Below are 14389 nucleotides of genomic sequence, written 5' to 3' on the forward strand. Positions count from 1 at the left end.
TGAACGTCTCCCCCACTGCTGATCGGCAGACCAAAGGAGACCCAGACAAACCCGGGCCAGACGAGGGGTTAGCTGTGGCATCTGGCACCAGGAGATGAATTTATCTTCCCGCAGACTAAACAATGTCCCAGGTACAGAGAAAGGCACTGTGAACAATCAGTGAGCACGAGCCAGTCTCTCCTGCCACGGGTTTTATCAACCAGCCAGTTGGAGTATTTCAGGCTATTTTCACGAAACTATCTTCCTACCCTGATCTCTATTTATGGCCACACTGCCCCTGCGGAGTTAATTAACAAGTAATAATTAAAGGATTTATCACCCAAATTCTTTGAACAGCTGCAAATGAGCTTTCTGTATTAATACATTTCATTCTAAAGAGCCATGCTCTGTGACAAGTTCAATATGTTTTTAAGAGAATTGGATCCAAATTCGGATCCTTCAGAAAACAAATCGTTCTATGTTCTGCGGTATTTTTGTTTGCTTTTAACTTGAGCCCTCATCTCCAGAAACACAATCTCTGCACATTTTTTAAGGAAACCTAACCACTCCGCTTCTGGGAACACTGGCTCTTGTCTCCTGACTGACCCCTACAAAACGGCTCATGTTTTCGACATCTGTACACACACACACACAGACACACACACACACACACTCACACAGTCAGTTAATGTTAATTTTGGCAAGCGCTGCTGGTAATGGAAGTTGCAGACGAAAAAAAGAGAAACAAATTTGGCAGGATTCTTGAAGAAGTGTGTGTCAAGTCGTGGACTGGCTGAGCGGTCCTCAGACTTTTCGGACCGGACGAAGGGTGTGTGCCCTTTACTTAGAAAACACCTGCCTGTGACAGTGAAGCCGGCTTCACAGTATCGAGAGCCTCGATAAGTTCACCACGACATGGGATGATAGTCTACATTAGTTTTAAAAAGAGGATCACAGACTAAATTAAGACCTCACACTACATAAAACTACTGGGAAAAAACACAGGTGTAAATCTTCAGGGCCTTGGATGCAACGATAGTTGCTCAGCTAGGACACGAAAAACGAGGAGAAGGAATGAGAACCGACGGAGCACAGTGCGCATGAACCTGGAAACACTGTGCTAAGTGAAGGAAGCCAGTCACGAAAAGACACACGTGTGAATGTATTTCTACGAGATGCTGAGAACAGGCAACTCCACAGGGGCAAAGAGCGGCCGAGTGGCCCCCTCGGGGGGCAGAGGTGGGAGCTGTGGCGCAGTCTCTCTCTGGGGAGATGAAAACGTTCTGCAGTGAGATTACGGTGATGGCTGCGCAGCTCTGCGAAGGTGTTAAAAACCGCCGGACCGCACTGAAGAAGGGTGATGTATGGCACGTGACTTATGCCTCGATGAAGCTATTACACGAAAATGACGGAAATAGTTTTTTGCCCAAACAGAATGGCCAGCACGATCATCGGATTCTCTGACACAGCGGAAGACAAGACGGAACGAACAAGAACACGCACGACAGGTGGCAGAAGCGGGTCCACGGAACCCCGTCGGGACCACGGTCAACACGGCCACGCCTGTCCCGCGCTTGCTATGGAGACAAAAAGCCAGACGAGCATTCCTGAAAGAAACAGCTGGAAATTCTAGAGCTGAAGATTACCGTAACCAAAATGAAGAGCCCACTGAACACGTTTAATAGCAGATCAGACATAGGGAGAGAAAAACAGGGAGCTGGAAGTAACAAGAAGAAATTAACCAGACTAAAAGAGGTGGGTGGGGATAGTAAATATGCAGAAGTAGAATGTAGTGAGAGTCTCATACATACTTAAATGCAGTCAGGGGGAGGGGAGGAAATGGGGCAAAGTTACATACATTTTAAGAGAAACGGCTAAAAAGTTTTCCAAAACTTAGAAAGATGACATTCCATGGATTTTAGGGACCTAAGGAATCCGAAGCAGAATAAATAAAAATCAACATCCAGATACAAAGTGAAACTAAAAAATCAAAGAGAGAAAGTCCTAGAAGCAGCCTGCCAAGGGGAGGCAGATTGCCTCTTGGAGACGACAGCGAAAATAATTAACCTCAAAGTAATCAGAATATCCTTTCAAAAACCGATCTGTTCAGGTTAATCCATGTTTGTGTACACTTGAAAAACGTACGAATGAAAATAAAAACAGACCTCAGAAAGAGGTTTGGCAACGAAAACGGCTCAGAAATAAGCCGACAGCTTACCTTCAGCCACTGTTCGGCCTGCTCCTTGCTCTGGACGGCAAGAACGAGGGGGTCCGTGCCCTGCTGCGTGATCCTCAGCTCGTGCTGCTTCTTCTTGCTGTCTTTCGGGAGGTAGGTGACGCTGCAGCCCTGCAGTGGCAGCTCCATCTGAGGCTGCTGGTCCTTGGAACTTTTATAGCACTGTGTTCAACGTGACAAATCGAAGCTGCGTTACCAGCAAGGTCGCGCGGGTCACCGACAGAACCGCACGGCGGAAGCGGGCGTGCCGGCGAGGCGTCCGAGGTCTGATGGGGCAGCGGGAACGCTCACCGCCCGCGGAGGGCTCCGCAGACTCACGGGCCCCTGCGCCCAGAGCCCCGTTCCACACCAGCACCTCTGTGTGTGTGCAAACGCATCGTTCACGAAAGCCGGCAGGGGACAGATCCCTGGAGCTACGTGCCAGTGGAGCTGTTCACTAAGTCGCGTGAATAGAATTTATTAGATTTGTTGGAACAACGCAGCCCTACTGTGCGCAGACAACAATATGGGCACTTTATTCTATAGTCTATGTTCTTGGGTATCTGCCTGTCTCATCTCTATCTGTTTTCTGAAAGACGCATGATTTCATTACTAGTGTAAATATCAACACATGACACATGAAAATGTCGCAAAGGTTCGCCTTCTAGTTGAGGTTTCAGAGGATCCGAAACCCGTCGCTCCATTTACACAACTGCATTCACTCTAAAGACTTCAGTGCTGAGGTCGAAACCGAGACCTAGTCTCCATCATTCTTGTTTAATCTAGATCTGTAAAATCGAGAATTGACACTGTCCAGAGGTGTCCCCCGCACCCTGTTGTGTAACTGTATTATCGGGGACCAAAAGCATCCCTCCTCATGGAAATACGCATCTAGTACAGATGTCTGGGTCCTAGCTCTGCTGCTAATTTAATCTGGGTTCCAGGAAGTTCATGTTCTGAGCCTGTTTCCTCATTTGTAAGATGAGTTATCGCTACTCTTTTTTTAAATGGCATTAAATTATTAGTAACAATAACATCTGCTACCAAGTACTGAGTGGCAACATGATGTGAGGCACCTCGTACATCTCATTTAATCGTCACAGATGTGTGTTTTGCAGATTACGTCAACTTGGTTAAGTAGCTAACTTAAGCGACCAGTACCTGTGGTTAGGTAACGACCAGTCTGGCCACCTGAAAAGTGGCAGACCCGGGACTGTAGCCTCAAACCGTGAGGCCTGCAGTCCTGCCTCTAGACCATCTACTGATGAAGAAATGAATAAACGGAAACGATCATTTATAGTCCCAAAACCATGGCCCTCGTGTGGCACACTGATAGACTATGTCTGCTTCAAAAAAAATTTCAACGGATGGTTGCCCTGTCTAAAAAGGAAAAAAAAACACACCGAAACCAACTAACCTCAGATTGCTACGGATGTTTACCATTCACCAGAGATTTTTTACATTCTGACTTAAGTGCAAACGATAAAATAAAAATAAAATAAAATAACAGTCCAATGGAAGGAATCGAAAAAAAAATTTTATAGCTTATATTTTTCCTTAAGTCAAGCGCCCCCAAATGGGTGTGTCATCGGTAATCGATGAACTGCAATCTGGAGGTGCTTGCTGGCAGGGCTCCCAGGGAAGCCAGCTCCCAAACAGAGCGGCACGCAGGACAGTCACCCGCGCTCTTAGGGGAACGCCCGTGAACGCGGGGCAGGAAGAGGCTGCGCGGAGCGGCCCAGGGGTCACCAAAAGGCCTGGGTGGGCGGACCCTACGGGGGCTCTGCAGCTGGAGTGTGCCATTGGGTTGTCCCACCGCGTCCCCACCCGGTAACACACGGGATGCAAACCCCCAAGGAAGGGGGCACGCCCTTGGGCAAGCTCTCTGCCCGCAGCCCTCCCTACAGGTGAGGGACAGGTCCTTCCCTCAGTCCCGAAGGCAGCTGTGGGCCCCTCACAGGGCGCCACAGAGCTGCCCGGGCAGGGAAAGGAACGGCTTCCGAAGGACACAGAAGGCTAGTGACAGCAGTGCCCGTGGGAAGGCAGACTGGCGGGTGGTCGAGCCTGGCCGTCTGTTTTCCGTTTAAAGTTTCTGTACTGTTTAAACTTGGAAAACATTTGCTTTTGTTGTCACTGCAAACTTTTTTTCAGTGTCCACAGGGGTCATCTGGGCAGTTGAATCACAGGCCACTTTGAACCCAAAAAAGCTTCATAATAAAAATAACTAACTTTGACTCTGCCCTTTATCAAAGACAGCGCTTTCATGCGGTTTTCCATTAATTTCTTCTCAAACGTGTATAACGACTCTAAACGGCAGGTATTTTCGTCCTGGTCGTGAAGACGGGAAATCTGGGTGGAGATGGAGCGGGGGAACGGTGTGGAGACAGGGGGCGGGGCGGGGACGGGGCGAGGTCGCCTGAGCCCCTGAATTACTGAGCCCCGCAGGCCGCGCGGGCTCCCCTCTCTGCGTCTTAAAACTTCTTTCCCAAAAGTGGACTGTGGATTTTCCAAACATCTACGTAATTAACGCACCCGCATCTTAGGGCCATTATGTCAGATTGCCAATAAGTACCATCTTGATCCTCGTCATTTATTTTTTCTTTTACTTTAAAATTCCCCCGTGGCATCATTTCTGGCATATTTTAAATTTGAGAGATTCCAGGCCACACATGTGAAAAAGTACGTCCTCTCACTGTTTTAGAAAAAATGAACAATACCATTGATTTAGAAATATACAATGTCTTAAGAATCTAGTAAGATTCCCATAATTCACAGATAAAACTATAAAAAGAATATCTAACCTCACTAAAGATACACAGAAACGTAACTTCTCGTGTGTTCTGTTTTAATGATATAGTTTTGAGTGATTTTTTTTTTCCAAGGTTAATTTGAAGGAAAAACAAAAAGCAACAACACCCTCTAGAATTCATAATTCTAATAATCAACCATAGTTTCTAACACTGGGAGGGAGGGAGTGTCTGTCACCCCATTCTCAAAACGTTTTTCCTTTCTTAACAGAATCCCTGTTGGAATAACACCTAGGTTCCCTGCTCGTCTGTTACTCTATCTTCCTACTCTGCTTCTTGGATTAAAAAAAGAAACAGAACCAGCCTTTAGCTTTCCAAAAGAATTTCCTGTCCTGGCCACGCTCCCTCCAAACCTCGCAGGCCTACCCGTCCCACTTCTGACCTGGCTCTGAGGAATCCACTGACTCACTACAAATGAGAAAACCCATCCGGCGACTTCTGGCGAGTTAAAGCCCTGTGCCTTTCCACCGACATGGACCGCAGACACCGCCGGGGGGCAGGGCGCGGGGACTTGCCCTCTGCTCGCTGAGGGAGCTGGGGAGGCCTCTGGCACTGACATGGCCATCTCAGCCAGTGCTACCAGGGCCCACACCGGACCTCTGAGCTCACCACGGGCCCAAGGCCGTGCCCCCCCTTCCCCCTCGCTGATGTGATCATCGCCCGGGCACGAATCCCACCAAGTTCGGTGGCCAAGGACACGCCACCGGCTCTACCCCAGAGCAATCACTGCAAAAGCTTTACCAGTAGTTTGGTGTCTTTGATGACGCAGAGTAACTTGGTCCACTGCCCGAAGCGCTTCTTCCGCAGCAGGAAGGCACAGATCTTGGCGTCCTTCACCAGGTCCATGGAGGCCTCCTCCGAGGGCCACTGGTGTCGCGTTTTCTTCCCCTTTCCATCCTCCTCCTCTTCGTCGTACGATTCATAAGAGCTACTCATTGCATCCGAGTCATAATCTGTCAAAAACAAAGGCAGAAAAGTGAAGACCTGGTTAGGAACATCTCCTCTGGAAGGCAGCCACGGGCTCGTGTCTCTTGTTACATCGGTCAGCAAGGAAGGGGCTCCTGCGTTCAGAATCGTGAATAAAAACGAGGAGAAATAACGCTAAGCTCGGGCAGTGGAAACCTCGGTCTTGAAGTGACCACAAACCCTGTGTTGAAAACCACCCTCAGGCGTTCGGCCCTGGCAGAGCGGGCATCGCGGAGCCCAGGCCAGGGCCTTGCCGGGCGAGCACGGCCCCGCGTGCTCCCCAGACGGAGGCCCTGCCCACAGCGGCCCCTGCTCTCCCGCGCCCACGCCTCTGCTTTCAAGTTCTTTCTGGTCTGCAACGTCCTCGTCCCCGCTGGCATCGCCACATGAACAAGCCCCTCCTGACCCTCACGATCTGACCCAAGGCCACCCTGTCCTTGGGTCACCCTTGGGACTTTGATTTTTTGCACCTGCCCCCTCATTCTGTGATGCTGGGTTGTTTTTAGCTTCCCAAATACGTCACTCTCGCTGCCACCTCCGGGGTCTGTGCACACACGGCTCTGTCACACAGGCTTCCTGCTCATCTCACTTGGTCTCCTGCCTGTGCCTGGATGATGGCCCACCCTTCCGGGTATGACTTACTGGCACCTCCTCCACAAGGCCCCCTGCCCTGAATCACCAAAGCTGGCTGCGAGGGACTGAACTGTGCACCCCAAATCCAGGTACTGAAGCTCCAACCCCAATGTGACTGCATTTAGGATGGAGCTTCTCGGAGGCAAAGATTAGTTAAGGGAGGTCATCTGGGTGGCTCTGAATCCAATGGGACTGGGGGAAGGGGCCTTATAAGATGAGGAAGAGAGAGACCTCATGCTCTCTCTGCGTGTGGAGACCCAGGGGGAGGTGCTGTCCCAGGCCACCGTCTCAGGCTGGGGGGTGGGGGGGTAATCAGCCATCCCAGGCCGAGGGGAGGCCCTCGCCGGCCCTGACCGCGCTGCACCCTGACCGCAGGCTCCCAGCCTCCGGAACTGTGGGAAAGCACCTGCGTGTTGTCCGGTCCCCCAGGCCACAGTGAGCTGTCACAGAGACCATGCTGACTCAGGCACTGCGTGAAGTGCCCCCGCTGGGTGCTGCCGCGCCACCGAGCAGGAACCTCGTCCCCCTGCGGCCACTGCTGTTTGCCTGTCCGTCTCCCCACAGCCCTAAGCCGTCTGGGGGAAGGGAGTCCACTTTGTGGGAGGTGACCGTCCCAGCACGTGACAATGTACCCAGCACAGGGCAAGTGCGCAAACATCTGCAGAAGGCAGAACGGTTAGATGAGCTTAAATGACACCGCAGAGCCCTCCGAAGGACTGCCGGCGCCAAGTGCCCAGGAAGCTCTGGTGGCGGTCACTGCTGATCTGAGCCCTGCTGGACGACAGGCTCCCTGAGGGCGTCCGGCCCCTCTCTGTGCCCCCCTCGCCCCCGCAAGCATCTGGAAGGCCTTCGTCTTCAAGCACATTCGAGGCCTGAGCGCCTACGTGGTGATCGAATGACGGAGGAGAGACGCGGCGAAAGCGACGGGCTGCAGCGGAGCCACGCGGCGGGGAGGGCGGCCCTTCCGCAGCAGACGCGGCACCAACGCGCCGGAATGAGTCACGCTGTGCGCGCGGCCTCGTTTCCATCCCTCACTGAGGGGGACAGAAAGACTGGAAGTTGAACCAGAATTTTACATTGTGAAAAAGGAGTCACGGAAGGATTTTGAGCAAGAAACCCAAGTGACCAAAGAGGTAACTTGGGCAATAAGGTGGCGAATGGGCTAACGCTGGGGTGACCGAGAACCGGGGGCCAGTCAGGAGGCATGTGTGACACCGTTGACAAGGACGCTGAGACGGCGCTGAGGGATGTGGGCGGGGATGAGCGGTGTTGAGGACCGCGGTCACGGGGCACAGCGGACAGGGGACGCGAGGGCGCGGTCCAGACAAGCCCTCCGCCCTGCGCGGGGCACTCGAAGTCCAGTCTAAGCACAGCGAGGACCGCCGACCGGTCACCGGAGCGAGGGCTGAACCAGTCACGGCTCTTCTTCCTCATGGTGGCGCGGTCTATCTGCGCATAATAAACGAATTCTTTCTCTGGCCTCGCCCACTCCCCAAGCACCCAACACACAACGTGCTGACAGCACTGAGCCTCGAACCTGGGCATTTAAGTTGTAGGCTCTCGCTGGGGAGAATGTGATTCAGCCAGAACACAGTGGCTGTCGCCCTGAGCAGATGAAGGGATGAATGGACTGCGTCCTCGGGGCGGCCCGGGCGTCTTCCGTTACACAGCGGGAGCCGATTCCCGTTACGCTGGGCCATGGTTTTGCTACTGTCTGTATTTGGCCAGGAGAGGTATGCACGGTGCCAGCCGACCTGAGGTAAATGGCGGCTGCCTACTGTATCGGCTTAGCAAGGCTGGAGTCCCAGCTCCCAGAATCCCGTCTTGGATGCTTCTGGGTTAGGGCTGGCCACTTGGCAGGCAGGGCGGCGGCCGCTGCCAGCGCACTGCGAAGGTCAGCGTGGGGTGCCAGACGTGGCTGCGGCACACAGCGCCCTCACTGGCCGGCCGGCCGTCCGAGCTGGTGGGGCAGTCACTGGGCCCGCCGCTCCTGCGGGTCTCTTCTGAGTCCCGGGCCAGGTGTGTGCAGCTCTGTGGGATGGGTGCCAGTTTCTCCAGTTGGTCGCCCATGTCGCTGGGTTTGCAGGAAGTGAGAGATGAAAGTGGGTTCTAATCTGTCCTCCCTCTTCCCCCTTCCTGATCCAGCTCTTCTGCCTGAGGGCCGGTCCCGCCAGGCAGAGGCAGAGGCCCCCCACAGGCTCCTCCCCTGGACCCACATTGCATAGGGCCTCGGTCCCGTACTGAGCCCGATCCCGCGACACTCACGGTGGTTCTGCTTCTCTGATAGAACCGTACCCGGTACGGGTTCGGCAAAGCTGTCGCAAAGTCCCCGTGTTCCTGAAGGCAGCATGACCCCACCCTGACCTGCAGAGTCAGCTCACTGCCACAGTTCCTGGGAGGTGGGCAGGCAGTGAACCACAGCCATCTGATCAAAGAAGCCGCAGGGCGCTGACCAGCTGCTCCCCAGTGTGAGGCCACCTATTACTCTTTCTTCTGGAATTAGCTCAACAAAAGTTGCCTCCAGTCAGCAACTGAGCAACTGAGGAAGAAACAGGACAGGACACGTCACCCGTATGGGGCTTCTCAGGCTGGAAATTACTGAGGCCCCAACAGTTAGTCAAAACTACCAGCCCTGCCTCACCCTGCAAGTCTGCCGGGGCCGGGGAGGAAGGCGGGAGGGGACGAGGCTCCGGCGGCTCCGGCCCTGGGAGGCAGCGCGTCAGAAAGAAGTTCTCTCGCTCTTTGCTAGGAGAAAGAAAGGAATTCGACAGAGTTCTGAATCACATCAAGCCATTTCGTTTGTGTTTTTTAATTAATATATCTTCTGAAATAGTGAACACTTAGAAATTACCTGACTGCGTTTTTCCCAAACAGTTCTTGGAGAGAGAAATTAAAATATTGAACCTCTAGATCTCAAAACCAGTACTTCCTAAGCTTACAGATCTGACCCTTCTTCATTCCGAGGGTGACAGACACTCGTCGACTTGGCCTCGGTCTGTGTCGGGACAGTTCCGGAGCCTGAGCGAATGGGCCCGAGGGGGCTGGCAAAGGCCCCTGCCTTCCGGGGGCATCCGGCCCAGCCGCCGGGGCTCGGTGCCTCTCTCTGCGCACTCAGGACACACGCTGGGCGCGGGGTTTCCCTGCGCCCCCCGAGATGGAGCCTGCTTGGCTGAAACGGCCCCGCCTGTGCACTGCCAGGACAGAGAGAGCAGAGCACTCGCGGTCCTGTGCAGCACAGATCCGGGGACACGGAGGCGGCCCTGCGCAGGAGGAGGGCGTTTCCACAGGAGACAGGAGAGCACGCGCGGGTGTCACTGTGCCGGCAGCCTCGGGGCCACGGCGGGCACGCGCCTTTCCCGCCCCACCTCCTCTGTCACAGGGGCGGCTGGCTGGACTCCCGCCCTCAGTGGCCACGCGCTCAGATGGCCCGCTCATCACGAGACGGTAGCACCCTGCCCGACAGAACACCGACAGGGGAACTAAACCAATGGTCCAAGAAAAGGCTTCCGGTGTCGGTGTGTCGTTCTCGTCCTGAATTTAAAAGCCGGGCACTAACAAAGAAGTGCTTCTGAGAGCACTAGTCACCTCGGGACCACGGTCTTCTGGGAAAACCTGTGTGAATAACAGACACCAAAGCCTCTGGCTGAGATGCCTGTCTGTTTGTACCTGCTCATCTGCAGCCCGGCAGACGCCAGTCTCACGGTGGCACAGTGAAGGCGGCCTAGGAGGGACCCGCCGCCCGAGGGAGGGGCACATACCCATCAGCACATGCTGCCACAAAGTCACTTCCCTCTGACCAAAAGGAACGTTTCATTTCCACACACGTTTCCACAGCAAGAAGATTCACTAATTCTGAGTCACAAAAAAATGACGATCCGATGACCGAAGATGCTTACAAGGCACTTCAGACTTTTGCAAGCGTTGTCTGGATTTACCTCTTGGGGTCAAAACTGACTTTGCCCCACATTTCCACCATGTTCTGGAAAGCCCGATCTCCCTCCCACCCGGAAAAGGGGCCAGACTCCGCCCCCAGCCCCGGAGCCCAGCAGCCGGCGACCCACACTCACTTGCGGTGATGTACTCCGGGGCTTTCCCGGGACTCAGCGGCACGGCCTCCTCGTAGTAGCCTTCCGGGAGCGAGGATGTCGGCAGCGGGGGTGGCCCGCTGTCAGGCGGCTATGGAGAAGAGGGAGGGACAGCGTGACCGGAGGAACGAAGAACGCCGACGCTTCGAGCAGGCGCGGACCCGCACTTCCCCCTCTCCTCTGTGAAGTCTCTGGCATGAAAGCCCTTCGCCCGCAAAGGTCGCGGAGTTCAGCTGCTGACGGCTCGCGTGCAGCCCCAGCCCGGCCCTGGCCGCGCACCCCAGGCCAGACCCGCTGCTGGCGGACGTCGGACCTGCAGCCCGGCTCCCGGGGGCGCCCTGCTTCTGGGTGCCAATGTCTCCTTTTGACGTGGATCGGGCTAAGGGGCACCCCCCAGAGCGAGCATGCACCTCTCCCCTCTGTCCCCATGGCTCCCCCCACACCGCTGACCCGCCAAGGTCCCCAAAGCCGCTTTTCTTCTCGGTGGCCCACATGGCGGTGCTGGGTGCCCCAAGAGCACAGGGACAGCTCGGTCACAGAGCAACCCCTGGTGGGCGGCAGCGTGCCCGGCATCTCCCCCAGGCTCCCATACATGCCCAGAAAAAAAAAGGACATCACCTAGGAGACACTCTCAAGAGAAACTGGACGTCTCCTCTGGGGACGGAACCTGCTCGTTACTAAAACCAGTCATGTGAGTTTCCTGTCAAACTGAGGCGAAGGCCCTCAGGGTTCGAGGCGAACTTCAGGACACAGAAGGGCCGGTGGCTGGGGACTCCCCCAGTCCGGCCAGGGCTACTCGGGACTCCCCAGCCCGCCGGCCTCTGGGACCCAGCTGCAGCCCTTTCTTCTCTCAAACGCTCCCGACGACTCGTGCCCAGCGGCCTCCCTCCCTGCCAGCGCCGACAGTTTACTGGTTCTGACGCCGGCGGCAAGGGTCGAAGGGACAGAGAGCCCACACCGGCCAAGCACCAGCTCAGCCTGGCGCCTCTGTCCTGGTCACAGGTCACATCAGTCAGGAACCCTTCAAGGTGGACACAGAAGGTACCCAGAGCCTCAGCCTGCTCGAAACCAGACGCCGCTCCGTGACGGAGCTGGGGTTTCCAGCCCCGCTCCGCCCGCCGAAGGCCTTGCCGGCGTTCACGCTCACTCTCCCTGCCTCGTGTGACTCGTTCGCACCACCTGCGTCCCGCGAACAAACTGGGAAGATGTCACTGAGGACAAAACAGAGGCCTCGAACTGAAGATCTGCTGAGCTCGGCCCCCGGCAGAACACTGTTCCCGAGAAGCCCTGGGGGTTCGATCCACATAAGCTCTGGATGTAAATCCCAGCACTTTCTATGTAACTTAACTCCAACTCCAACAAGTCCCTAAGGAAGGACTAATCAATCACCCACTGCGTTCGGCCCGCCCCTCCTCTCGCCAGGTCAAGGAAGATGATTCACTCAAGGTCACCTGCAGACACCCCTTCCTACAGGAAGGCAGCCGCTCCCCGCCGCCACAGTCCGGGGTCCTAATAACTCTCTTCCTCTGCACTGCCCCCCACGGCTGGCTTCCCGGGCTGCCATCATCCTGTGGCCTCACGGGACCGGGACCGGGACCGGGACCAGGTCCTTTGCACCTTCCTGAAGAGGCAGCACTTAAAACGGACCCAGATTCACGGTGCTCGGCCCTGGGCAAGGTCTGGACAGGGGTTAAAAATCTCTGCTTATCGCTTTTGGAAAGGAGCCGTTTGATTCACTGGGTGTCTTCGCTCACGAAACAAAGGGTGTTCCAACTTCCACTCAGCACACTGAGACACTCGGATGACTCACATCCCGGGAAAGCGTTCCAGGTCGCCGAGTGGAACGCGGGAAGGAGTCAGCCGCCCTTCCCAGGGCTGCGAGTGACGTGGAGGTGTTAGGTGAGCTGCTTCCCGTCCTGGCCCGTGGTATTTCTCAGCCGAGATTTTCAAACTCTACCAGGGTCGAGCATTTGGCAAGACCTGTCAACGGGTATGTCCTCAGAGCCAACGACTGCACTTCTAGAAATACACGCCAAGAAGGTCTACTGGTCATGTGAGCAGGACTGTATGATGTTCAACCCAAGTCTGTTCAACAAACTCTAAAAACACCTGACTCTTCACCCAGGGAAGCTGCTTCGATATTCCGGCCTGTCCCTGTGCGGACATTTCAAAGGATCGTGCCTACCTACAATTTACTCGAAAAATCTCTGCTAGGTACTGTATTTATCATTTTCAAAATCAAAAAAGTTGAACTATTTTTGCTTTGAGGTAATACCTCTCAAAAAATAATACCTCTAGAGAAGCACCCTCTCTCTCTCTCAAAAGGCACCGGCACTCCACCCCCAAACACCGCTGTCCCCGGGCCCGCCCCGGGCTCTCGCGGGCTCAGGCGGCGGCGCCACGGCGTGAAGGGGAGAGGCTGGACGGAGGAAACCGCGTGCTGCACGCTGCCTTCAGCTCCTAATCTTCCTTCGGATCCTTCCCGGTAGGTGAGGCATCCCTGAAATCGCACTTCACAGGAATTTTTTAAGGTACAGGGGAGGGAAGGCGGGTTTCCAGCAGGGATCGTGGAGGGCCACAGGACAGCGCTCAAACACGGGGCGTGCCTTCCGCACGGGTCCAGCTCGTCCTGGGTCTACGCGACCCTCCCGTAACTCGGAGGCCGGTCCCCAAGGGGACCAGCCCTGATGACCGTCCTGGCTCTGATCCCTCTTCTAGCACTCTTCCAAAGCCAACTTCACCTATGCTATGATTCAGTGAGAGCTGACTCTGTGGCCTCGCTGATCGGTGACATGGCCATCTCCGGCGAGAGCAGGTACTCGAGTGTACCTTTAAACAACATTACCACACGCCGACAGCGGCTTTACCCTCGCTGGGTTTTGCGACTTTCGCTCAAGGTTGGAAGAGACCCGGTCTGTACACGAAGCTGCAACCCCGTCTCGTACCTTATCATCACCAGCGTCTGCCTGGACTGGCTCTCACGAAACACACGCTGATGAAATAAGGGACCGAAGTCTAACCAGCACGGCCACCTTCGACGCTTAAAAAGGGAGATGAGCTGTTTTCCCCAAAGAATAACTGACCTTGGCTCTCGACATAAAAGACAGAAGTGACATGGTGCCAGTCACTAGGTCACTTTTAAGTCCACCAAAATGTTTCTCCCTCAGATTAATGCTTCAGTGAAAGCTACGTTTTAGCTGAGCAAACCTCACCTGCCCTCAGGCACTGCACGCTTCTCCTGTAAGGTGTCCATGTGTTATCGGAGCAAACCAGCGCTCACAACTGGACAGGAACGTACCCAATCTACGGGCCTGCCTGGCTCACAATACTGGCCTTAAAGTAATTCCCAGCTTTTTGAAAAGAAAAGCCCATCAGTCTTTGCCTTTGCTACTTTAAGGAAAAGCCTCACAGAGCATTCTTTTTCCATTAATAACAATAAATACTATGTTTATGTAATTGTATGATCTAAATATAATTACTATTATTACTATTATTTCAATAATATGACAATAACCACCACCATCTACTGTTTGCCTGCCATGCGACAGCCACCGTTCTGGGATACTCTGTATATATTTTCTCTTGTTCAGAAAATAACGGAGACGTTGGTATTCTTATTATGATTTCATGAATGAGACTGAAGCTCGAGAGATGACAGACCTTGCCCAGTGTCACACGCGCCCGGAGATTAGGCAAGAAGCCAT

The 14389-nt window shown here is 54.4% G+C and overlaps 1 protein-coding gene across 7 annotated transcripts in view; it reads right to left on the minus strand.

Annotated features, from left to right (window-relative positions):
• AFAP1 (actin filament associated protein 1) overlaps window positions 1–14389 on the minus strand; it is a 101552-nt gene that overhangs the window by 39676 nt on the left and 47487 nt on the right. For 5 of the 7 annotated variants that reach the window (XM_039838006.1, XM_039838005.1, XM_039838004.1 and 2 more), the window contains 5 exons: window positions 10668–10776; window positions 10359–10452; window positions 9242–9345; window positions 5743–5954; window positions 2198–2377 (listed from right to left, as the gene is read on the minus strand). In XM_039838006.1, coding sequence (XP_039693940.1) covers window positions 2198–2377; window positions 5743–5954; window positions 9242–9345; window positions 10359–10452; window positions 10668–10776 — 699 coding nt within the window. Of the gene's footprint in view, window positions 1–2197; window positions 2378–5742; window positions 5955–9241; window positions 9346–10358; window positions 10453–10667; window positions 10777–11303; window positions 11323–14389 lie in introns of those variants that run through there. The other 2 variants (XM_039838010.1, XM_039838009.1) reach the window with 2 other exon arrangements.

Source organism: Pteropus medius, unplaced genomic scaffold (assembly GCF_902729225.1).
Source record: "Pteropus medius unplaced genomic scaffold, Ma_sr-lr_union100, whole genome shotgun sequence".
In the NCBI taxonomy this organism is placed as follows: Eukaryota; Metazoa; Chordata; class Mammalia; order Chiroptera; family Pteropodidae; genus Pteropus; species Pteropus medius.